Raw genomic sequence first — 26501 nt, forward strand, 5'->3', positions numbered from 1 at the left:
AAATGCATAAAACTGGCATTTTGTAGTTGCTGCAGCACAACTGGTACTTGGAAAGCAGTGCTGATCCCTTCAGAGTCCTGGGGAGGAGAAAAGGCAGCGACTGCTGTGCGCCCCAGGCTGACTTTTCACCTCTCCTAGCCTCTGTTTCCTCCTCTATGAAGGGGTTACCGAGGTGATTAAACGGACCAGGCCACACGAAAGAGCCTAGCTAACGACTGGAACATTGCAGCTGTGCAGTAGGTGTTCACGAACCCACAGAGGGCAAAGCAGATAGCATGTCACATGGAGTTAACTCTGCCCAGGCACAGTGGCTCACACCTGTAGTCCCAGCTACTTGGAAGGCTAAGGAGGCAGGGCAACTTGAGCCCAGGAGGTCAAGGCTGCAGTGGACCATGACTGTGCCACTGCATTCCAGCCTGGGTGACACGAGGAGACACTGTCTTAAAAAAAAAAAATTAGAAAAATTAAACAGTTAACTTCAATGATGACGACAGCATGGAGGCTGGCAGGCATGGGGGCTGGCAGATCACACAGGACCTGAGGTCCTCGGGAGGGTTTGCAGGTGGCTCGAGACAGGAGCCTGGAAGCCTGGACCTGAAGCAGGGGCTTCAGCCAGGCCCAGGGGCTGTGATGGAGCAGAGAGAAACCTCATGCCAGGCCTCGAGTGGAAGGGGCGTCTGCACATCTGAGACCTGGGGAGAAGCAGGCCTGGTGACTCAGTGCGTGTCCAGCAAGGGAAGGGAGCCGGGCGAGGCAGGGAGTGGTCAGCTGGATGCCTGCTGGACTTCCCCCAAGGAAGGCTTCCGGGTTCCGACTGAGGGATCGTGAAGTGCTGAAGTGCCTTGAGCCCAGGGGCCCATGACTGGAGCTGCCCCTACCATTTCTTTCCCATCTTCAAGCCAGTTTATGAGTGACTGAAGGGTCCTAACTTTAAAGTGTTACCTTAGGATCATTCCCCAGGGCCCCACACATACCCCGCTCCCCTGCAACAGCAGAGCCCTGCCTCGCCTCTCCTGGACTCAGCACAGCGCTGGTGCCCATCTCTGAGTGGTAGAGGGTCCTGCATTTCTATACAGCAGGGGCCTGGAGAGGCTGGAAGGGAGGTAGAGTGGACCGGTCATCAAACATTTGCAAAGCAGACTCAGTTTGTTTGTTTGAGAGAGGAGCTGGTGGAGACCATCAGAGGCTAAAGTCCACTACTGCCCCACAGAGCCCCGGCTGCAGGATGCAGAGAAAAGAGCACCATTCCTGCCTCCGTCTCTGTGAAGGGCATCCCGGGCTGGGACTGGATGAGGTGAAGGTGGCTCCTCACTTCCCTGACCAAGGCCCTGCCCGTGGTTCTGACCACCCTCTCCTCGCCTCTGCCCATCCCTCCTTGCCTTCCCACACAGGTCTTGTGGGGGCTCGGGGCACCCCCATCAGCACCCCTGCATCGTGCGGCCGCTGCTGGGCCTCCCCTAAGAGGGACTTTCCCCAGTGAAAGGAAGGCTGGAGAGAAGACGGGGCAGAAGTTGCCACCCAGAGGAGAGAAGGGAAATGAACCCTGAAGGGGAGACTGGAGAGAGAAAATAAGAGACAGAAAATGAAAGCAGGGAGGCAGGTGTGAAGGGCCAAGAGTGTGATCTTAACAGAAAGGAAGGCACTAACCAGGGAACACGTGCTGGGCCACGGAGGGATGAATTCCTACAAACACTGAGAGTCAGACAGGGCCAGAGACTGTGGCAGGGGCCACAACAGAGGCTGACAGATGATGGGCGGCCTGTCAACTTTTGGAGCCAGGCCGTCAGGAGAATTCTTGGCCTCAGTTGATGCTGGCGGCAGGACGTAGTGTGCCTTCCCTTCCATTTTTCCAACTGGAACCCTAAACACAGCTCCAAGATCTCCCCATCCTCTCTGAGGTTCCAGCTGCAGTCAGACCCCCAGGACAGGTCAGCCAGGTCGTTGGGCCTGAGAGTGGCCCCCCCAGGGCCCACCTTGGACAGGTGGGGGAGACTATGGGCTGCCGGGAACAAGGAGCCCCCAACAAGTACAAGAAGGACCCTAAGGGTCCTTGTAATCCTAGCACTTTGGGAGGCTGGGCCAGGCGGATCACGAGGTCAGGAGATCAAGACCATCCTGGCCAAAATGGTGAAACCCCATCTCCACTAAAAATACAAAAATTAGGCGTGGTGGCATGCACCTGCAGTCCCAGCTACTCGGGAGGCTGAGGCAGGAGAATTGCTTGAAGCTGGGAGGCGGAGATTGCAGTGAGCCGAGATTGTGTCACTGCATTCCAGCCTGGTGACAGAGCGAGACTCCACCTCAGGGAAAAAAAAAAAGGACCCTGAGACCCACCAGCCAAACAGACCCTCCCACACCCCTTCCAGGTCTGCACCAGACACAGCTGTGCTAAGTGGTGAGCTGAGACCCAGGGAGAGCTGAAGCCAGGGAGTTTCTGGGTGTCTTGATGTTGATAGCTTGTTTGCTGCTTAGAGACTGGTCCTTTAGTCACTGGCTGAGAGGATTATCAGGACGGGGCAGGCTCCAGGTGTGCCACAGCCCTGACCCCTCAACAGCTCTGTGCTACCTACCTCCCCTCCCTGGGCTTTCCGGCCTCCGCCCTCGTGCTCCCCTCCCCTATCGCGGTCAGGCGGCCCTCTCGACTCTGCTCCCACTCCCCTATGGGCATCAGCTACACAGCGCCAATCCACAACTCCGACCTCCCACTGTGGAAATCAGCCGCGCCCTCCAAAAAAAATCTGTGCTCAACCTCACCCTGAAGAGGAACTCAGATAGCGCCTCTATAAAATCAGTAAAGCCCCAATTCCTGAGGGGTTCAGAAGCGCCCATACTGCACCTCGTGTCCCCTCAATCTGAGAGAGAGTCAGTACAACTAAAACAGCGCCCTCTTCCACAGGAAAAATCAGTGCATCCTCCCTGTAAAACCAGGTCAGCCACGCGCACCTCCTCAGTCGCCCCTCCCCTGTGGGTCAGCGCGCCTCTCAAAAAAAACTCCATCGATGCTCCCCCCCTCCCACTGATGGGGTCAGAGCGCTCCTCTAATCGAACTGCTCCCCCTCCTGTGGGTCAGGCGCCCTCTCGTGCCTCCCTGTGGGTAGGCCGCCCTCTCGTGCTCCTCCCCTGTGGGTCCAGGCGCCCTCTCGTGCTCCCCTCCGTGGGTCAGGCGCCCTCTCGTGCCCCTCCCTGTGGGTCAGGCGCCCTCTCGTGCCAAAACACACAAAAATAAACAAACAAAAAACACTCATCCCACTCAACGCTCCACATCCTCCCACCCCCCCTCCCTGTGGGTCAGGCGCCCTCTCGTGCTCCCTCCCCTGTGGGTCAGGTGCCCTCTCGTGCTCCCTCCCCTATGGGTCAGGACCCAAGTTCCCCAGGCTTGCTACTTCTCCCGCCATGTCGCTCCCTGCCCAAGTTCCACACTGCAGTGACACACCGGACTACCTGCAGGCACACCCAGAAAGCACACCACTCCTTCCTCGGGAATGCCCCTCCCTTCTCTCCACCCGAAAGCTCTCATCACCCCATGAAGGCCCCCTCCCCACCCAGGCCGCACGGGCACTTTGCTAGTGATCTCCTGAAGCCTGGGCGCCTCTCCTGCAATCTCTCTGCAACACGTCAGGTGTTCCGGGACAGGGCTACAGCTGCATCATAGCACCCACTAGGGCCAACACACAGCCCGGGCCCCTAGGTGATGGGCGGACACATGAGATGTGCTCAGGATTATAAGCCACACCTCGCCTGACTGGTTCTCCACTTCCTTTTTGTCTTTCCACCTCGATGGCAGGTGCACTGCGTGCAGAAACTCTATCTTCTGCTTCCTTGCCCTCTCCCTAGTTTCAGACAGTGTTGTGCATGACAGACATCTGCTGACAGCAAGAGGGGTCAGAGTCTTGCTGTGTCCCAAGGGATCCACCTGAATTCTTCAAGGACCCTGTGTTCTGGGCACCAGGGACAAAGCCAGGTCCATGTGTGGCTTCTTTCTTCTCTAGGAGCTGCAAGTTGGAGAGACGCCCTGCCCTCCCGGTAGAATCCCAAACCCTGGCCTGGAGTTCATTCAGGTAGATTTCAGGACAGGCCAGAGGGAAGGGGCAGCAACAGAGAGCTGGGAATGGGGGCGCTTTTCCTCGGAAAATAATGAGGCAATTAGAGGAGGCCCAGAGCGGTTCCAGATGTGGCGGCTGACTGCTGAGATAGTGACGTGTACTTCTAACATGTCGGCACGCTGGGGACTGAGGCTGTCTGCAGCTGCTGCAGCTGTCACCTGGCCCCACTGCCCTGCTGCGGTTACCTGGCCTAATGGTTTTGGAATGAGCTGGGCTGGGGTCCACAGCCTAGAACCCTGGTCTCCAAAACTTCTTGCCAGAAAGAAACTCAACCTCAATAAGAGCCCCATCTGATGAGGGTTGTCAAGACATTCACCGTCACCTGCCTCGCCTTGAAGTTCAATCCCCTCCAGGTCAAGCTTTCAGGGGAAGCTCAGAAGGACCCTGAGTGAGCGCTGGGGACAGAACACAGTGTGGTTGGATGTGGCCCTAGGCCTGGAGTAGCCTAAAGTCCTGGTGCAGGAGACAGGACAGGCATGAAGCCCCTCTGACAGGAGGCAGCCGGTGGCTGGCACTGATCAGGTGCACACAAAGGCGTCTGTGTTCCTGTCTGGCCCCTCCCCAGTGGGCCCTGGACCCTGCCCTCTCCATCCCCTATTTCCCAGGCGTCCTGAGCTGCCTGGCCTTTTCAGCGATGACTGGGACAGGACACCAGCACTGACAGCTCTTGTCACAGCCCCCCAGGCCTCATTCATGCTGGAGAGGCGAGGACAGCTTAATTCCCAAACTCAGACACAGGACTGCCTGCCAGAGAGGGCATGGGGCTGCCACTGACCCCCACCTCGCCCTCCCCAGGAGGCGGGCACCTGGGAACAAAGTCCCTGGTGTCCCCTCTGCTCTCCTCCCTCCTTTGACCTCCCCTTCCCCTCTTTCTGCACCAAACAGCAGGCGCTGATGGCAGTTAAATTGTCCAGGGATGAGTGATGCTGGGTGCTTAGGAGGATGAGAAGGAACGAGCTTTGGACATGATAACCTCAACCCTTCCCCACTCCAGCCCCCATTTGGGGACGGGGAAAGGAATCGATGTCAGATGCAGGGGGTTCGCTTAGCCCCAGTATTCTGGGCTTCTAGCCCCCAAACCAGGAACCAAGGAGCACTGGCTTCATGACAACACCTTCAAACCAGCCCACACTCCATGTGGAACCCAACGCCCTTCAGGAGCTGTCGGACAGCCCCAGGGAGCTGCTGGCCATGCTGTGGTCTCCTGGCATCTTCCCATTCCCAGGCCAGCCACCTTGGCTGGGGGTATCTGCCATGACCTTCACTCCCTGAGCCCTTGGTCTTCACATCCATGGTGACCAATCCCAGACGGGGGTTCCCCTAGTCCCATCCAGTTTGGGGAACAACTGTGCCCCCTCCCATTTTTGAGGCCATCTCCTAAGCTAGCCTGCAGGCTCCTCACATGTGCTCCTGAGGTTTGAACAACCACTTGGGCATGACCTGCCCTCTCCCAAGTCAAAGCCACTAATTCAGCTTGGAATGCCCATCTCCACATGCAGTGGGGAGGAACTGACCCCCTTGTTCTGCTGTTCCTTTCCTAGCTCTCCCCCACACTGCAGTCAGAATAGCAGAGTTAGAGCTGTTCTTCCTTCCCATTAGGGCTCTAGAAGGCTAATGGCCCCAAAGAGCGTAACCACGTGACCCACCTCCTCTCTAGAAAAAGTGCTAGAAATCTAATTGGGCAGCAATATAGCACCGGGGGTAAGTCCGTGCATCCAGGCCTGTGTCCTTGCTTTCTACGTGCGTGCCCTCAGGCAGTTTGCCCAAACTGATTTCCTCATCTCTGAAATATCTCCTTCGTGGAAGTGCTGCGGGATTCGGTGAGCTCACGCGGCACAGCCCCAGCACCGTGCCTGGCTCGCTGCAAGTGTCCGGTATTAGCCAGCCTCTGCTGCTGTGACCACCTTCCCCAGCAGCGGCTGGTGTGTGCTATGGGCTGACTGTGTCTCCCAAATTCCTACATTGAAGACTCAACCCCAGAACCTCAGAATGTGACGGCCCTTGGAGATAAGCCTTTAAGGGGGTGACTCAGTTGAAATGGGGCCTGGATATGTGCCTTCACCCACTCTGACCAGTGTCCATGCAAGAAGAGGTGATCAGGTCACAGGCCTACACCGAGAAGCTGTGTGAGGGCACACGAAGAAGGTGGCCATCAGCAACAGAGAGGCCTCCAGAGAAACCAAGCCTGCCAACACCTGGATCTTGGACTTCCAGCTTTCAGAACCATGAGCAAATGAATTTTTGTTGTTGAAGCCACTCAGGCTGTGATATTTCGTTCTGGCAGCCCGAGCAAACTAACACAGCATGACCAGGCCCGTCCCTCCCAGCCCAGGCACCGTGCAGGAGGCCAGGCCCCAGAAAGGACGGGAAGGCCCAGGGCAGGACAGTCAAAGGCCTGATGTTCAGGTCCCTTCTGGGAGGCTTCACTTCCAAGTACGGGCTGGATTCCTAAACTGGATCCAAATATTGAGTTTCTACACTGCCCTTCTCTGAGATGCTGAATTTGTGGGTTCCAGTAAAGGATTAGGGATGTTATGTCTTCTCCTAAATAAGTAATCTCGGCATAACCAGCCTCAGGGTCCTGAAACTAGAAAGGATCTCAGAGATTGTCTTATCTAAGGACTGAGATAATCAACTTTGTCTCATCTGCCCATTTTACAGGTGAGGACAATGAGGTCTGGAAAGACGGTGACACAGCTAGCTAATGGCAGAATTAAAAAAGAACCCAGTTGCCTTGTCTTTCCATTAGGAGACCTGCCTTTCTGCTCCAAGTGCACACCCGCTCATCCCTGCTTGGGATCTGGGAGGGCTGGAGAGAGGAGAATCGGGACTTCTCTTTCGGTCTCTTAGCACCTGGTTCACTGGAGACACAGGTTAAGAGTGGGGCTCCCAAGTTAGACGGACAGGTCAAAACCTAGTTCTGCTGTATACAGATGTGACCTCGGGAAATCAATGGACCACTCTGGGCTTCAGGGCTTCATGTTCGTCATCTGTAAAATGGAAATAAAATCGAGGAAGAATAGTATACCCCTCACAAGGCTATTACTGGGAGCTTTTAAATGTAACAGGCTCCACACAGGCAACAAAGGTCGAATACAGAAATTACCATGAGTGTTGGGTTTCGGGGTTCCGTGTGGGAGTAGGGAAAGGAGGAGCGAGTCTCAGCTGTGATCACAGACCCTCTATGCCTCTTGCTTTCTTTCTCTTGTGGAATTTTCTTTCCTAGACTGGAGAAGTAGGGTGACAAGGGAAATCTGGCTTATAACTCCAGAAAATAAACCCAAAGATACTTCTGGAAAATTCTGTAACTTTAGACAGGAAAAAGGCCAGACTCCCCGGCAGGGCCAGGATGGGCTGGCAGCCTTTCAGGCATGGCTTGAAGGAGGCCCTGGTGTGAGACAGAGGCTCAGACGGCCGCACAGAGCCCAGGGCACAGTGGCTTGCTCCCTCCCTGTCCTTCTGTCGCCTTCCGTCTCCCACCCTCTCTTCTCCTCTGTCTTCTTTCCTACAAAGGTGGCACCTTCAGTGGCCGGTGAGTCTGTGGCAGCTGTGAGTGAGACCAGTCTTGGCAGCTGTCTGTTAGCAATGGAGTTGGAGCGTCCCAGTGTCCCACTGGGGGTGACGCCCACAGCCTGAGGCCCTCCCAGCATAGGGAGATCCTGATTCCAAGGGGGGGATTCTCGCCTGACCCTCAGAGTGGGCGCTGCATGCATGAAGTGATGACCACATGCCCCTTAAAGCCAACTGCAGAGAAAATGGGTGGATGGGTCTGGCCACCACAAGCTCCTCGGAACACAGGCTGGAGGTCTGGGATGAGGGGCCCAAGGCTGTCCACCTGGGCAGCAGAGAGGCCCGAGAGGACAAGAACTGGCCCCAGAGAACAGAGAGATGAAAGGGGTGATGAGGACAAGCTGGCGTCTTCCTGGAAGCCTGGATGAGAGAGGAGACAGTACCAGCCGCTCTCCCCGTGGGCCTCCCCCCTGCTTGCTCCCTGACCTCGCTGAGCACATCAAAGCGGGAACCCCTTCTCCCAGGCTGGCTCCCTGAATGGCCCAGGTCATCACTGGCTCCTTGAAGCTGCTGACGGACAGATGGTAATCGGTCCCAGCCTGCTGAAAGAGGACGCGGCTCCAGGTCAGAGCTGGGCCTTGGTGGGCTCCCTGCATGGGAGGCTGTCTTGGCTGCCCCCTTCTCAGTCCCCCTCATGGCTCCCTAGGACAGTCTGGTTAGCTTGCCTTGGGGAAAGAGAGTGCTCGGGCAGCTCTGACGCTGGGGTTCAGAGGCCCACAGGCGCAGCAGGTGACATGTGCAGAGACCTCAGGGGTCTGAGGACCCCTCAGTCCATGTCAGACAGGCCGTGGGAGCAGCGGAGGATCTTGCAGGGAGGGCAGAGGTGAGGCCTGCCCTGGGGAAGTTCATTACCCAAGAACAGCAGAGGATGAACGGAACAGCCAGGCCGGCACTCACACACTTACGTGTCAAAAACATGTCACTGTAGCAGACGCGCCCAAGTTGCCACTCTTACTTTCCCTCCACTATTTAGTAAATAATGCAGGGAAATCATCCATTTGCCCGATTTTACTTAGTCAAAATTGTACACAACTATCAATCAGTGTATCTGATCAACAGAGATAGCAACTTTTTACTACATTAAACCAAAATTAAATCAGCAAAGAGCTAAGAATGCTTGACGTTTAGCTAGAATGAACTCACGTGGTAGGGAAATGCCTGTTTCTATTAGGCTTTTGGGTAGTTGAGGACAGCTTGACTATATTTTCTACATTTTTGTAATGAACATGTAACCAACACTCTTATCACTGAGCGTGGAGGAATCAAATTCTATTTGAACTTCACTCAAAAAGCCCAAACCATGACCTCCTACTACTCCACCCCCCATGAGAGAACAGAAAATCTAGTGTCAAACTAGCTAAAAAAGTAGGGGGCCGAGATTTACAACGCTGGAGTAGCCACGGTGAGGGTTACCGGGGGTTAGAGAAAGACAGTAAGGCTCTTGTGCAGGATACTTCACACTTGATTAAATCCTGTTCCCACTTTCTGGAGTAGCTTAGCCTGGAGAGGGATAAAAGCTGGAGTACTGCTGCCCTCTGGTGGCAACATCAGAAAATGCATTTTACTTCATTCATACTAATACAATAAAACAACTACATTTTACCCTATGAAATTGTCTATATTTGACCCAGTGTAACCATCAAAAATGACAACTTACAAAAAAATTCCACTTGGGAAAGAACAGCCTTCAACAAATGGTGCTGGGACGGCTGGCTAACCAGTCAACATTGGACACCATCCTTACACCACACACAGAAATGATTTAGGATTACAGCCCTAAATCTAGAAAACTCTTAGAAAAAAACCCAGAAGGAAATCGCCAAGACTTTGTATTAGGTGATGGTTTCTTAGATACGACACCAAAAGCACAAGCAACAAAAGGAAAAATAAATTGGCTGATATCAAAATGGAAAACTTTCCTATTACAAATGATATAATCAAGAACGTGAAAAAACAACACAAATGGGAAAAATATTTGCAGACAACACCTCTACTAAGACAGTGGCATCCAGGCCGGGCGCGGCGGCTCACGCCTGTAATCCCAGCACTTTGGGAGGCCAAAACAGGTGGATCACTCGAGGTCAGGAGTTTGAGACCAGCCTGGCCAACGTGGCGAAACCCCATCTCTACTAAAAATACAAAAATTGGCTGAACATGGTGGTGCATGCCTGTAAACCCAGCTACTGGGGAGGCTGGGGCAGGAGAATCGCTTGAACTCAGGAGGCGGTGGTTGCAGTGAGCCGAGATTACGCCGTTGCACTCTAGTCCAGGCAACAAGAGTGAAACTCTGTCTCAAACAAACAAACAAACAGACAAAACCAAAAAAAAGAGAGTGGAATCCAGGATACATAAAGAACTCCTACAAATTAATAATAAAAGCAAATAACTGAATTTTAAAATGGGCAAAAGATTTGCATAGATATTTCTTTAAGTTGTATAGTCAATAAACACACGAAAAGATGCTCAGTATCATTAGCTACTAGTGAAATGCCAATCAAAACCACAGTGAGAAACCACTTCACGTCCACTAGGATGGCTATAATCAGAAAGACAGGTAACAACAAGTGCTGGTGAGAAACTGGACCCCTCGTACATTGCTGCTGGGAATGTAAAATGGTGCAAGCCCTTTTGAAAACAGTCTGGCAGCTCTAGAAACAGAGTTGCCATATGACCCAGCAATTCCACTCCTAGGTAGGTACCCAAGATAAGTTAAAACACACATCCACATAAAAGCATATACATGAATGTTCAAAGCAGCATGATTCACAATTGTCAAAAAGTGGAAACAGCCAACAACTGATGAAAGGATAAACAAAATTTGGTATATCAATATAATGAAATATTACTCAGCAATATAAAGAAGTAAAATATTGGCCGGGTGCTGTGGCTCATACCTGTAATCCCAGAACTTCGGGAGGCCGAGGTGGGTGGATCACTTGAGGCCAGGAATTCAAGACCAGCCTGGTGAATATGGCAAAATCCTGTCTATACTAAAAACACAAAAATTACCCTGGCGTGATGGCACATGCCTGTAATCCCAGCTACTTCTGAAGCTGAGACATGAGAATCACTTGAACCCAGGAGGCGGAGGTTGCAATAAACCAAGATTGCACCACTACACTCCCAGCCTGGGCCACAGAGTGAGACTCTGTCTCAAAACCAAAACAACCAAAAAAAGAAGTGAAATAGTGACATATGTTACAACGTGAAGGAACCTTGGACATATGACACTGAAAGAAGCCAGTGGTAAAGGAGCACATATTGTATCATTCTGTTTATACAAAACATCTAAAATAGGCAAATCTATAGGGAAATAATCTTTCTATTTCCGGAAAACAGATTAGCAGTTGTCTACGGCTGGGAGTGGGAACGGGGAGTGAGAGCTTAGTGCAAGCCACTGCCACATGTTGCACAGAAGTCCGTGTCGGCCTCCTCGCTGGTCTCCACACTCCTATATGTTTCCAGACAAAGTACTCTGCAGCCCTCTGCTGAAGATCTTATGGAGTGAGCTGGGAGTAGGCAAACAGCCCAATAGGTGTGGAGGGTGGTTAGTCCTCGAGAAGTCATATGAACAATGTGTGGGTTTGGGGTGCACAGATACATCTAGGAGGTAGGAGCATGTGTGTGGACAGATTGATGGTGGTGAGAAGGCAGGGGCCAGCTGAGCTTTTAGGGTGTATCTGACTGAGTACAGGTCACCATGGCCGTGTCCTCACAGCATGTGAAAATACCTGGGAAAGGCTGGGCACATTGGCTCACGCCTGTAATCCCAGCATTTTGGGAGGCCAAGGCAGGCGGATCATCTGAGGTCAGGAGTTTGAGACTAGCCTGGCTAACATGGTGAAACGCCGTCTCTACTAAAAATACAAAAAATTAGCCAGGTGTGGTGGCAGGCACGTGTAATCCCAGCTACTCGGGAGGCTAAAGCAGGAGAATTGCTTGAACCTGGGGCAGGCAGAGGTTGCAGTGAGCCGAGATCCCACCATCGCACTTCAGCCTGGGGACAAGAGCGAGACTTCATCTCAAAAAAAAAAAAAAAAGAAAAAAAGAAAATACCTGGGAAAGAAGAACTTCACCCATCTGCATAATCAAAATCCCTTTCCCCCTGCGAAGATGGCAGCAGATGGCAGTGTGCCACAGCAGGTGCCGGAAGGGGAGTGAATACAAATATCTGAAGGCTTCTTGCCTGAAAGGACCCTAAGGCCACAGCCAACAGGGGCATCTATGCAGACAGCCACCAAGGCTGCTCACTCGCTGGGGGACAGCAAGGTCAAGGGATCCCCAAGGGAGGACATCAAGAGATGACTAAGGGAGTGGGGGATGGAGAGGAAAACTCAGAGTTCTATAATAATTTGCCTTGCTTTTGTCCTTGTTTCCTGGGAGAGAGAACCTAAATCCTCAGAATTTCCCAAGTGATGGTAACATCTTTGTTATTCATGATGGGCCCTAAGAGTTTATGCTAATGTGAGGACTCACATGGGGCCTTAGATTCAGGACAGGGGCTGGCCATGCAAAAAGACCGACCATGTGATTAGAGGGTTGGCACTTTGAGCCCAGCAGAACTGAGTTCAACAATGTAGCCAATAGTTCAACCATGACAACATAATGAAACCCCAATAAAAACTCTGGACACCAAGGCTTAGGTGACATTCCTAGTTGGTGATGCACATCCATGTGTTGGGAGGGTGACATGGTAGGCAGAGGACATGGTAGCTTCATGCTGGAGACTCTCCCAGACCTTGCCCGTGCATCTCTTCTTTTAGCTGGTCCTGATTTGTATCATTTTATTGCTACAGTAAAACCACAAGAGTAAGCATAGCTAGCCCTTTGCAGAGTTCTGGGAGTCCTTCTAGTGAATGATCAAACCTGAGGGGTTTGTGAACAGTCTTGAATTCGTAGCTAGTTGGTCAGAAGTACAGGTGGCTAGGAAACCCCAGAGCTTGCAGCTGGTGTCTGAAGTGAGGCAAGTCCTGTGGAATGTGCCATTAACTTGTGACATCTGGCCTAACACTGGGCAGCTGGTGTTCAAATTACATTGCCCTGAGCCAGCAGACTTTGCACCCCACTGGGAGAAAGCTGTCTGCATCCCCATGGCATGCTTTGCACAAGCACTAGCAGGAGGCCATGTTTTTGTATATCCTACCAGGCACTCTGGCTAAAAGCAGTCCAGAGAGCCAAGGACAGCAGACTTAGAAAACATGGTGGGAGGCTGCTCCATTTGCCTGTCCTGGTTAAAACAGGTACTCCCTCCCACAGTGCTCCATCCCCAGGAACCTGGGGATGGTCTCAACAGTCTGTTCTGAGTTTGGTTTCTGGTGGGAACTAGCAGGTTGTCTATGATCCTATTTCTAACCCACTATACCTTTCCACCTTCCAGACCTATCCCATCACAGCTGAAGGGTGGGGACGGTGACATTGGTGCTCAGGAGGTATTAAAGAGGGAAGTGCATTTTAAAAGAAGGGTTTTAGAGGGAACTGGCAAAGAATTAGTGGCTAATTGGATTTGGAGGCTGGTGCAAGGGAGGAGTCAAGGGTGAGTCCCAGGTCTCTGGTGATGCCATCTAAACTAAGGCAGGTAAGAGAACAGGAGGAACAGGACTGGAGAGGGAACTCCCAAGGGGAGATGACCACAGGCAGATGGATGTAAGATGAGGAGCTCAAGGGGGAGATCAAGGTCAGAGACAGACTTGCGGGTCAGCAGCACACAGGTAGAGGATTCCCAAGCTGGCCCAGCTCTCCCTCTAGGAGACGGACAGGATGCCAAGATGGAGCTCTGGGGGGCACCATGATGGGGCCCTTCAAGAAGCCTGGAAGGAGGTCAGATAAGGAGATGCAGGAGTAGTTCATGGAATCAAAGTGAGTGAAGAGCTCAGAGTGGGCGATTTGGTTATCAAATGCAAAGACGTGTGATACGAGGATTGAGAAAGTGCTCTGTGGGCTTAGGTTGGGTGTGCCTAGCACGGAAAAAAAGTGACTACCCAAGAGCTGCCTCCTGGAGTAGTAGAGCCAGAGCTGCCACCAGAAGGGGCATTGGGAGAGCCGGCCTCCCCCCTCTCCTGAGCACAAGCACCTCCCGGAGTTCACAGCAAACACAATTCCCACGTGGGCAAGGAGCTGCTACTTTTCATGGCAAGCCTTTAGTTCTTGATTTTTCATCTTGATTTTTTCTTATTCTCTTCTCAACCAGAGTCATTTGAGCAGAATAGTTCTTGATTTTTTAAATCACATGCCTATTGAACTTTGATAAAAACAGAAATTTAAGAAGCCCATTTTCTTATACTAATTACTGTATATGACTTAATACTAAATCATATATTTTAGCTGGCTCTAATCAGTATTTCAAAACAGATGAAGTTCATTTTAGGCACATTCCAACCTCCTTTGCTGTGTAACCCATTTCTCAGGTCACACTAACATGTGGTAAAATTCCTCTTACATTATTGTCAGTGATTAAAGATAGCCACTGGGCCGGGCAAGGTGGCTCATGCCTGTAATCCCAGCACTTTGGGAGGCCAAGGCAGGTGGATCACTTGAGGTTGGGAGTTTGAGACCAGCCTGACCAACATGGAGAAATCCCGTCTCTACTAAAAATACAAAAATTAGCTGGGCATGGTGGCACATGCCTGTAATCCCAGCTACTTGGGAGGCTGAGGCAGGAGAATCGCTTGGGAGGCGGAGGTTGTGGTGAGTGGAGATTATGCCACTGCACTCCAGCCTGGGCAACAAGAGTGAAACTCCATCTCAAAAAAAAAAAAAAAAAAGATAGCCATTGTACCTAGGAAGACCTGCGCTTGGGCAGTCCAGATCCCACTAAGAATCCGAGAAATGTTAATCCTTTCTTTAGGCCTAAGAAAATACAGGAAAGGAAGAATTTCATCATCCTTCACCCTTGCCTGCCCAACCACAGCAGCAGTGCTGGATGCTACATGGTTTCTGCAAGCTGCTCCCCATCTTCCCAGCTGCACCTGCAGCCCTGGTCTGTGTCCAGACCGTGGCATGCGGGCTACTGCCTGGTCCCTTTGTGGTACCTCCCTGGGTACCTGGGATTTCATCAAACACCCACAAGACCAGGGGTCTCTTCATCTGTCTCCCTGAATTAAAGTCAAAGATCAACATTTTCTTAAGGGTCACATTCCCGTCCCTTTATCTGGAGAAGCATCGTTTACTAGAAATATAAGCAGCCACACTAGAGCCTGCGGGCTGAATGTGGCCTGCCATCTGTTTTTGCATGACCTGTGAGTTAAGAATGGGCTTTACCTTGTTAAATAGTTGGAGGAAAATATCAAAATAATAATTAGTGTTAGGGACTGAATTGTGTCCACTTCCCTTCCCCGCTCAAAATTCATATATTGAAGCCCTAACCCCTAATGGATCCGCATTTGGCAAGGTTTAGAAACCAGCGGGTGCCCCACCCCTACCCAACTCCCATTTCAGAGAGTTGGGTCCCACCTCTGTGGCCAGTGTCCTGGGCTACATGGCCCGACCTGATGAGCAGATTCCCACACCTTGTCCTCCCTGCACGTCCAGGGCGGCGTCTGTTCCCAGACCATAGCACCCTGGGACCCCCAACATGGGATCTGACTCCAGATAAATCTGTCACACTTTTTTTTTTTTTTAATATGTATTGAGACAGAGTCTCTCTCTCTCTCTCTGACACCCAGGCTGAAGAGCAGTGGCACCAGCATGGCTCAATGCAGCCTCGACCTCCTGGGCTCAAGTGATTCTCCTGTCTCAGCCTCCCCAGTAACTGGGACTACAGGTGTGCCATCATGCCTGGCTAATTTTTGCACTTTTTTGTAGAGACAACAGTTTCACTAAGTTGTCTAGGCTGATCTCAGAACTCCTGGGCTCAAGCGATCCTCCCGCCTTGGCCTCCCAAAGTGCTGGGATTACAGGCATGAGCCACCACGCCCAGCCTACCATACTTCTTAACACAGGTCCCTCTCAAGCTCAGATGGTAACTAATTACAAGCAGATGACATGACCTAATATTTGAAGTTTCTCATGATGTGCTTAAATGTTCTATTAATTTTTAAAAGGCCATTCCGTATTTACAAATAAAAGTTATTTCAAACACAAACACATTAAAAAAATCATACTTTTATGGCTGACGAATCAGCATTTCAGTTGACTCTGCCTACCTACAATCACATTCCCTGCACCCTTAAAGTTGCAGATCAACCAGGTTGTCTGAGGTTGTTGTCCTGGTCCTTAAGCACCCCCATGAGTCAGTCGACACTAAAGAAGACAGTCCTTTTGTGGGGCATGGAACCGCTGCCATCGGCTTCAGAGAGGTCTGGGAAGGTGCAGCAGGGCAGACATCTGCCCCAGTCTCCAATGTGGTGACCCTGTATCCCAGGGAAGCTTAGGAATTCTCAAAAAGTCAACTGTCACTAGCTTGGTAGCTCCCAGTTCAGCAACCAACACAAAACCCAGCACTAAAGCGCTAAAAACTCACGCAGAACAACAAAGCAGCATTTGTGACAAAGCCGGGCAGAAACAATGACACAGCTGGTTCTCCGGCCAGCTCCAACGTGCCCGCTTGGGGACCGACAGTCCTGCCTCACACTTACTTGTCAGTAAACCACACAGCTAACCGAATTTTCCCAGCTAATGCGCTCCCTGAGATGAGTGAATGTCCCCAGGTACCCGCAGCCTAGTAAATATTCAGTTTGCCAAATTAAAGTCTAGATCGACATCCTAGAGGAGACCATATTTATATATGAGAATATAAATCGTCGGCCACTTCTCCAAATGTATCCTGACTAGCTCCTTCTTTTCTCCATTTTCCAGTTCTAACTTTTATTTCTATCATGTGTTCTTCTAAGATTGCTCTCCTTGTTTTGAGACAGGGTCTCACTCTGTCACGAGGCTGGAGTACAGTGGCACAATCATGGCTCACTACAGTCTCAACCTCCTGGGCTCAGGTGATCCTCCTGGCTCAGCCTCCTGAGTAGCTGGGACCACAGGTGTGCATGTGCCAACACACCCAGCTAATTTTTGTGTTTTTTTGTAGCAACAGGGTTTCACCATGTTGCCCAGGCTGGTCTCAAACTCCTGGGCTGAGGTGATCTGCTCGCCTCGGCCTCTCCGGCCTCTCAGAGTGCTGGGATTATAGATGTGAATCACCGTGCCCAGCCTGTTCTCCATTCTTGTGGGTATTCCTGTTCATCTGTTTCCCTGAATTAATGTCAATTATCAGTATTTCCTAAGTGTCACATTCTTGTTCCTTTTTCTTGACTAGCATGATTTACTAGAAATAGAAACAACAGCAAAAATATTTAGGTCTTATATAAACAAATATAGTCATCTCGTCTGTGCTTTCAAAGTTAAATTTATTATGCACAGTAATGGGTACCATGGAGTCAGGGAAGGGGCTAGAAAGTGGCATCATCTATACACAGGGAACACATAAAGACTGTCGCGGGGTGTATCTCCCTAACTGTGCTGTCACTCCAACTTTCTTTGTTAGAAAGAAAAAGTAGTGTGAGGTGTATTCGTTTGCAAGAAACAAGGTGGGAGCTAGATGGACCAACTGAGCAGGGAGGCCAAGGTCATTTCCATCTATCCCTAGTGATGTTCAGTATAGCCCTCTCCTTCCTGAGACCCAAGAACAGAAGATATGCTTCCACAATAGAGATTTTTTTTTTAATGGCAGCACTCTCCTAACTACACATTCATGGACCAACCAAAGCCATCTCCAAGTCTAGAAAGGATACATACTACACGCAGCTAAAATGCCGACCACTGATGCAGAATTTTCAAGATGGCACCTTTCCCCAAACTTCTATACCATTCATTAAACATAGACTGCAAACTGCTAGCCTGCAGAGCAAATTCAGCCTGCAAGTATTATTTGCTTTGCTGCCTAAGCGTCTTTAAAAATTCGATTTAGTTGGCAATACCCTGGGAGGTTTCACACAAATATCTAGGTTTCCAGCTTCTCTGAAGAAATAAATGATAAAATCCATTCCCACATGGCAACAACCAGCTGGAGCTAACAACTGTGAGACAGCATGCCGCTCCCCGCTACTGCCTTACATCCAGCCAGCTTCATGTATGTATGTTATCTGCCTGCCATTCACATCTGCTCTCCTTGCTCAGCAAATGTCCCACCTCAACCTCACACTCAATACCCTTGTACAGTTTCCATAATCAGAGTGCAGGGGGCCACCCACACTATAGCTGGGCAATCCCTGGATGCCATATTTGTTAACCATTATGTTCTTTCCAATCACAGGAACCTTCCTAAGAGCTCAAGAGCTTCACTGCTGGATAAAACCAGTTCCTGATCCTGGATTCTGTCCTTTAGTTTTCCTTTTCCAGTCACTGCCCCAGTCTGCCTGGCCCTGGGCTCTGTTCCACATTGGCAATGAGAGCCCATGGCAGGAAGACTTCCAGCAGGCTTTTCCACAGTGTAGCCAAACTATCAGTAAACAGACTTTGTTCTCCATTAAAAGCCCTGGAGCAGATGAGTTGCTTCACCTTATCCCACCTGGCTCTTATGGAATCTGTTCCAAGTGAGAAGTTAGCAGAGTCCTGTAAACAAAGAACAGTTCAGGGGCCAACCTGCACTCCCAGGTACCAGGATGCTCCCACGGTCTTCACTGTGCTCCCAGACACTCGGCTTCATTGTTCTCATTTTGATTCTGATTTGGCATTTCTAAACCCAGGCGGCGCAGGGAACGTACAAAGAAGTGAGGAAGTTTGCAGACCAAGTTGAGATCCTCTTTCCTGGACCCCAGGGCAGGCAGGATCAGCTGCTGGGCATGCAGGTGAAGGGGGATGTAGCGGGCCTTCGACTGTTCCAGCCCCAGCTTCTTCAGGGTGCCCACGGACAGCTTCTATACAAAGAAAGGACAGACCCTTGAGACCAAGGCCAACAGTCGACCCTTGACGAACATGCAAAGTCAGGGGACTTCCACTTACAGGGAACCAACGCTAACCCCTTGGAAGACACAGTCATGGAGAGCCTGCTTCAGGGGCATGTCTAAGAAGGGCTCTGAACCCAGGTGAGGGAAAAATGACCACACCAAAGACATTCTTTTGGCCAGTGCTTTTGGCCTACCAAGAAAATGGGCTGTGGTATAAGGATGAAAAGGCTTTCCCTGCGGTTCTTTAGCAGTAGCATGAAAACCTGCTCCCAGTCTTCAGAAACACCCCTCCCCTTGTCCACAGCCTCCCAACAAAATCAGACTAAACAAATGTAACAGTAAGCTTTTCACTAATAGATCCTGCAGTTCCACGAGGACAGTAACTAACTGCTTCTAAATTTCTCTAAAAGCAAGATAACGAGCTTGGTACCATGTCTGAAGACAATAAATAGGCTTTGTTGTAACTCATTTCAGAGATTTAAGAAAAGGAACGCCTAAGTTTTCTCCCGTATCTGTTGCATATTGGGTCAAATTAGTATTACCTGGGGGGCCAACCTATTCCAGTCTGAGTACTTGTGATCACCAAGTATTGGACAATCCAATCCAAAAGACAAGTGAACTCGAAGCTGATGTTTTATTCCTTAAAAGAGAAAGAGAAAGAAAACTTGTGAGGAGCTACAGAAACAATACCAGTATTGGCATCTGCTTCAAATCATATTAAATCAAAGTGCAGTAAACTGGCCAAGTCCCAACTATAATAAAGTAAAAAGAATAATATAGCAAACTATAAGCTATGTAGCACCAGCTAGCTTAGTAAGTAAACGCTGTAAATACCCTAAGTACCCCTGTCCACCACAATTCCCTCTTTCCACCACAGATAACCATTATTGCGAACTTGCCGTCTACCATTACCCTAACTTTTCAGTAATTTTACTACATGATGGTAAGTAGTATTGATTTGCACATTATTTGAATTGTGGTAAAATATACATAAAATTTCCTGGTTTAACCACTGGCATTATACTAAATGCCAAGTCAGTGGCATTAGCTGTATTCACACTGTTTTTGCGACTGTCACCACCACAATCTCTAGAACTTTCTCATCTTCCCAAACTGAAACTCTGGACCCATTAAACAACAATTACCCATTCATCTCCCCTTCTTTACCCTAACCTAAGATTTTGGCAACCACCATCTACTTTCTGTCTCTATACATCTGACTCTTCTAGGTACCTCACATGAGTGGAATCATACGGTATTGGCCCTTTTGTGCCCGGCTTATTTCACTTAGCACAATGTTTTCAAGGTGCATCCATGTTGTAGCATGTGTCCGAATGTCCCTTCAATTCTTTGGAAGCTGAAAATAACATCCTATTTTCTGTATATGCTACATTTTGTTTCTCCATTCATCCCCCAATGGTCACTGGGATTATCTTCACCTTTTATGACTGTGAATAACACTGCTATGAATATGTGTGCTAATATTTGATGATTTTGGGTATATACCCAGAAGTGGAACTGCTGGATCTTATGATAATTCTATGTTTAATCATTTTGAGGAACCACTCTGCACAGTTTTAATAGAGGCATTCAAACTGTTTGTATTCTTTTGCTAGTCACAACCATCCCTATGGGAGTCTCCCTAGCCTCAGATCAGCACCAGAAGCACATTCTCACATAAGTCAGCCACAGCACTAGCTGCTCGGAACGAGGCCCCGGACAAAACCTGGTGGCACAGGGTTGTGTGATCCCACTGCGGAAGAGTGACACTCTCACCAGTGATGGGCTGGAGTTCCACGAGGGCGGAGGAGAGAGTGCTGCTGAGCACCTGGTACCGAGTTACAGCAACTTGTGCACTCCGGCTATGCCGTACTTTCACCATTTTCCCATTGTCCATGCGGTAGCTCGGGGACAATGTCATCTGAAGCCAAAGAAATCAAGATATGATTCTCAAGGAAGAGCAGCAACCCCTGCCTCAGGGAGGCTGCCTGCCCACCTTGTGGTGCTGCTGCTGGCCTTGCGCCTCCTTCTCCACAATGGGGATGTCCACGACTCCTGCTGAGGGCATGGGGACACGCACAGTGATGGCCCTGGGGGTGACACAGATCACTGCTTTAGCCAACCAAGCCAGATAAGACCTCCTAGATTTGGCCACTTAGAGGATTTCACGCTGGACCTTCTGCACTAACACGTGATTTCTTATGATTGAAGGGTCATGCAAGATTCTCTTGGTGTAATGCTTAGCCTGAGAGCTGATAGATTTCACAAGCTTATCTTTTTTACTACTAAAGTCATACATGATAATTGTAGAATATTTGGGGTAAAAAAAGAAAAAAATTATATTAATAACATGGTCTTCCCAGCCTTCAAAAATGGATATGTACAGTTAAAATTATGATAATATAATTTTGTATTGTTTTTCTTTTTCAAATAATAAAAGATTGTAGATTCTGACTGCATGCTAAATGAACAAATGAATAAATAATTGGATGAATGAACCTAAGAAAAAATTCAGAGAACTGTTCCTGGCTCATTTGCCACATAGGTAAAACAGGAGGGAACTGTACCCAAAGAAGTCACAGGGGCCAGGTGCAGTGCCTCACACATGTAATCCCAATACTTTGGGAGGCCAAGGTGGGTGGATCACTTGAGGTCAGGAGTTCAAGACCAGCCTGGCTAACATGGTGAAATCCAATCTCTACTAAAAATACAAAAAAAAAAAAAAAAAAAAAAAAAAAAAAATCAGCGAGGCCTGGTGGCATGCACCTGTAATCCCAGCTATCCAGGAGGCTGAGGCACAAGAATCGCTTGAATCCAGGAGGTGGAGGTTGCAGTGAGCCGAGATCATGCCACTGCACTCCAGCCTGGGTGACAGATCAAGACTCCGTCTCAAAAAAAAAAAAAAACAAGAAGTCGTAGGAACCACAACCACAACTCAATAACTCATTCCAAATCACTTCTGTTGGTGCTCTCCCTCTCATGACCTCACAGACAGGTAGAAGACTGTTTAATCTGTCTGTATATTTATGCCTCTTTCAGGTTAATGATGGGAGATTCTCTCTGGGTACCTGGTGGTCTGTTGTATAATCACTAACCAAGGGGTCAAAATCCCACTCAGACACACGGTTTCACAACATAGACACTCCATTTCAGTTTGAGCTACTATCTGGTACATTTTATCGTATTTTATAGACTTTATAGATCTTCTGTGACAAGATTGCCCTTCCTAATGATACGACACTACAACTCAAGAATGTTCAATCAGCAAGACCCAATTGATTGATTTCAATTCCTCCATGAACCCGATACCGAGAATGGTTACCAATTTTGAACCTTAATGGACATTTTTCACAAATAACATAACATGTATTTTATAGTCTTAACATTTTGATAGCTTGAATAGATAAAATGTCTCTATTTTTTATTTTTTAACTTTTCCTATGAACTAGGTACTGTGTTAAATATTTCACATGACTCAGTCTTATTTAACCATCTCATAAATCCTATTATTTCCATTTGTCATATGAAGAAAACAAAGCTTATGGAAGTTTAATAACTTGCCCAAGGCCTCACAGCTGGTAAATGACACAGATGAGAGTTGAACACAGATCTTTTTGAGGTCTTAGCTAGTGTCCTAAATTCCTCCATTCTCCATAATCTTATTATAGTTGTTCTTAAATTTGATTGTATATCAAATTTTAAAATACAGATGCCAATGCCCACAACCATCAGACTTATGAATGAGAACCTCATGGGTAAGTCTCAATCATACAGAATTTTAAAGGGCTTCTCAGATCAACGTATCTGCAAAATCTGTAATCTAAAAAGGACTAACATTCAAAATATAAAATGAATACTTACAAACCAAATAGAAAATAATAACCTAGGCCAGACACATTGGCTCATGCCTGTGAGCTGTAAGTGCTGTAATCCCAGCACTTTGGTGGGCGGATCACTTTAGGTCAGGGGTTCAAGACCAGCCTGGCCAACATGCTGAAACCCCATCACTACTAAAAATACAAAAATTAGCTGGGCATGGTGGCATGCACCTGTAATTCCAGCTACCTGGGAGGCTGAAACATGAGAACTGCTTGAACCAGTGAGGAGGTTGCAGTGAGCCGACATTGTGCCATTGCCCTCCAGCCTAGGCAACAGAGCAAGACTCCATCTCAAAGAAAAAAAAAAAAGGCCAGGCATGGTCTTAAAATACATAAATAAATAAAACAATAAATGACCCAATAGAAAATAGGTAAAAGAAATAAACAGTCTGTTTCCAAAAAGGGAAACTCAAATAGCCAACAAACATGTAAAAAACATTGAAATTGATAGCCAACATCACTGTTATACAAGGAAATAGAAAATGTCTTTTTTTTTTTTTTAACTTATCACAGTGGCAAACCCTTTAAAAATGCTTTGGCTGATAAGGGGAGATGGGTACTCACCACTGCTGGTGGGAATGTAAACTGATAAAACCTTGGTGGAGAGCAATGTGAGTACTATTAAAAGTTAAATATACACACCATTCAGCCCAGTGATTCAATTTTAGAAATTTACCCTAAAATACATTCACATATTCTTTGCAATGGGCTCTAAAAAATGAGAAATTACCTAAATATTCATCAGTAGTATTTCACAGAGCAATTAAAAAGGAGACAGCTCTAACTGTACAACACAAAATGCTCTAAGATATATGATCCAAGTGAAAACTGCAGGATACAAAATTGTGTGTAAAACACAGTACCATACAGTAATATGCTTACATATGCTCGATAACTCTGGAAGTTTACACAAGATACCAGTCACAGCGATTGCCCCTGGGGAAGGGAACTGCACAGATGGGGAACAGAGGGTTTCTTTTTTGTTCATGTATCTTTTTCCTATGAAAGACACTGAGGTAAACCTCTATGTGCTAACACAGAATGATCCCCAAGACATAGAGTTGGGCAGGGGAAAAACTATAATGTAAATTGTACAATGTGATATATATAGATATATATATCTACGTACATACGTATCTACACACACACATACTGTATATACTAGACATGTACGTAAATGCATTGAGTAAGAACTAGAGGAATAAAAACCAAACTGATTACATGGGTTGTTACCTCAAGGGAAAAGACTAGAATGGCAGAGTGGGTGGATTCTCCAGGAGTTTTTCACATTATCTTTGTTGTCTGACTATTTTTATCACAGGAATAACATCATATATTACTTATATAATTAATTTTTATTTCTTTAGAGACAGGGTCTCACTCTGTCATCCAGGATGGAGGGCAGTGGTGTGATCATAGCTCATTGTAACCTCAAACTCCTAGGCTCAAGTGATCCTCCCACCTTGGCCTCCCAAGTAGCTGGGACTACAGCTATGTGCCACTATACCGGGCTACCTTTTTACTTTTTACAGAGAAAAGGTGTTGCTATGTTGCCCAGGCTGTTCTCCAACTCTTGGCCTAAAGTGATCCTCCCACCTCTGCCTCTCAAAGTGCTGTGATTACAGGCATGAGCCACTATGTACAGCCTATGCTTGTATAATTAATTTTTGATAATTTTGATGTATACCAGAATTAAGAACCACTGTTCTATCAGACTTAATATTCTAAGCACCAAAGCTGTTTCACATACTTTTTATAATCTCGCAGGTCCTAGTGTAGTGCCTTCTATTAATTGGAGTTTCTGCTTTTAATGGATAAATAGGTGAAAGAAATGCCTCCATTTATACCACCTCTACTGCCATCAGCAGGCCTCATACCAGTACTTCTTCACCACCTGACGGGTTCTAAACAACTCTTGGACTTGATGTGCCATGTCCTTGTCCCAAGCCAACACCATTACGCCTGTGGTTTCCTTGTCCAGCCGGTGGCACAGATGCAAGGGCTCTGCCTTGTGGCCATGAAGTATCTTTGCCAGGATAGGTAGTACATCACTGATGCAGAGCTGGACCCCAGGGCCACCTAAGAAGGAAAAAGCCAAAGATTTGAGTGGCCAGGAAAAGATCTCACCAAAGAACTCTTCTTGGGAGAAAAGCCTTTAATGGATAAATTGTCAATATTTTCTAGAGCATTACTACTGAAGTGTGGTCCAGAGACTAGCAACAATGGCATGTCTAGGGAGCGTATTAAAATGAATTTCAGGCTCCCAACCTAGACCACTCAGTCAGAATCTGCATTTTACAAGCTGTCCAAATGATTCAGAAGCATAATAAAGTTTGAGAAGCACCATTCTAGAGCATGCGGCTTTCCTCTCAGACATGCTTTGCAAAACCATGAGGCCTTCAAGAAGCATTAAATAAGAGTGATTAGGAGGATAGGCTTCGGGGTCAGACATTCCTGGGGTTCTAGTCTACTCTTCTTACTAGCCGTTTTTCTGACCTTGGACACATTACTTCTCTTTCCAACTCTGCGTTCTCGTTATAAAATGTAAATATCTGGAAAACAACTTCATTGGGGAATGGGAAGGCAAAAAACTGTTGTGAAAATAAAGAGAGAAAAAAATTATACAAACACTTGGCAATGTCTGATTTAGTTCCTTGTCTTTATGAACAACTATCTCCACATCTCCCAGAAAAGCATTACCTTCTTCTAGCTAAAATGGGCTTCTTCCCTCTGCAAAATTCTTTTGCAAATGCATTTTTTAAATCAATCTTTCCTGATTCACCTCAGCTGTCCCTGACAACTACATGCAGCATTTGTTGAAAGACATTTGAGCGTCCACTAAATTCCAGTCACTCTGGGGTTGTATGTTACATATACTCCCACATACACACCAACACACACACAACCTTTTTTCTTATGTATCATTTTCTCATTCCCAGTTTTGATGGAAGATAACCTTTAGTCTAGAACCGCACAGCCTTTGTATATCTCTACAGCGATCCCTGTGGTCTGCACACAGCGTATTCCACGAATTGCTGCTTACTGTCAGATATTTAGAAATGGAGGACTGTCTTATTTATTTATTTCTGTGTCCTCGGTGGTTCCTTATATTGGACAGTAGTCTACAAAGGTTTAATTAAGTTGAATGCAAGGCTTTAGAGTGCACCACAAGTAACGTCTCAGTTTTCCTCGGTTGTAGCAGAAAGCAGCCGCAGGTTCCTCTCCCATTCCCGCGTGGTCCTTACCATGCACAGGGAGACCGTAGGGCTTATTGATGACCACAAGGTTATTGTCCTGGTGGAGAATTCCTCGGGTCAGTGCCTTAGCAAGCACGTTGGGGTGGACTCGCTGCAGCTGCCGTGTGAACCGCACTATTTCTTGCACTCTCCGCTGAACAGGGTTTGTGGACACCTAGGGAGAAAGAAGGAGCTGTGGGGAATGCCTGGTGCGGAAGCGGTGGAGAAGACCTTACACAAAGCTCTGGGTGAGAATCTGAGTGGGAATGACTATCTTTGCATCAGACCCGCGCCTTCCTCGAGTAATCTGAGAGCAGGGGTACCAGGGTTACCAGTTTGTCTAACCTGCGTACCCACGCAGTGGGTAAGACCAAGCCTGACAGTAGCCAAAGACCCAGCTCACGGGAAAACACCGTACCCTTACTGACCCCTCCCCTCCACCTTCTCCCCATTCTCCCACCTGGCGTCAGGGCTATTGACTCACAAGCTTTCAATCAGAGGACCCTCCTACCTACTCCCCGTCCGAGAAACCAATGAGCGCACTGTCTCTTGGGAGTTGTGGTCCCTTCAGACTCACCGGCTTCTTGTTTGTGTCTTGTTCCCGTTTCTGGGCTCGGAGCCTCTCCGCTAATCTCTGGGCATTTACGGACGTAGACGCAGCGGCAGCGGAACAAAATGGCTTTGAGACGGGACTGAAGAGACTCCCCAAACGCTGGCCGTTTCCCCGGATCCAGAGGCCCAACGCCCTCCACCTGGGCGCCGCCATCTTGCCAGGAAGGGCGGGGCGAGCCAAGACCACGTGGAGAAGGGCAGCCAGAGTGAGGCGGGAGTGGGTGGACC

General features: G+C 48.4%; 1 protein-coding gene across 1 annotated transcript; it reads right to left on the reverse strand.

Annotated features, from left to right (window-relative positions):
* Positions 1-16989: 16989 nt before the first annotated feature.
* Positions 16990-26474, reverse strand: RPUSD4 (RNA pseudouridine synthase D4). Its single transcript, XM_017892256.1, has 7 exons — positions 26239-26474; positions 25671-25836; positions 24303-24504; positions 20544-20637; positions 20324-20468; positions 19090-19187; positions 16990-18517 (listed from the first exon to the last, which is right to left on the reverse strand). The coding sequence occupies exons 1-7, from the start codon at positions 26425-26427 to the stop codon at positions 18278-18280; spliced, it is 1134 nt and encodes a 377-aa protein (XP_017747745.1). The 5' UTR covers positions 26428-26474; the 3' UTR covers positions 16990-18277.
* Between the last annotated feature and the right edge of the window lie 27 nt (positions 26475-26501).

Source organism: Rhinopithecus bieti, unplaced genomic scaffold (genome assembly GCF_001698545.2).
Source record: "Rhinopithecus bieti isolate Rb0 unplaced genomic scaffold, ASM169854v2 scaffold_20150, whole genome shotgun sequence".
In the NCBI taxonomy this organism is placed as follows: domain Eukaryota; kingdom Metazoa; phylum Chordata; class Mammalia; order Primates; family Cercopithecidae; genus Rhinopithecus; species Rhinopithecus bieti.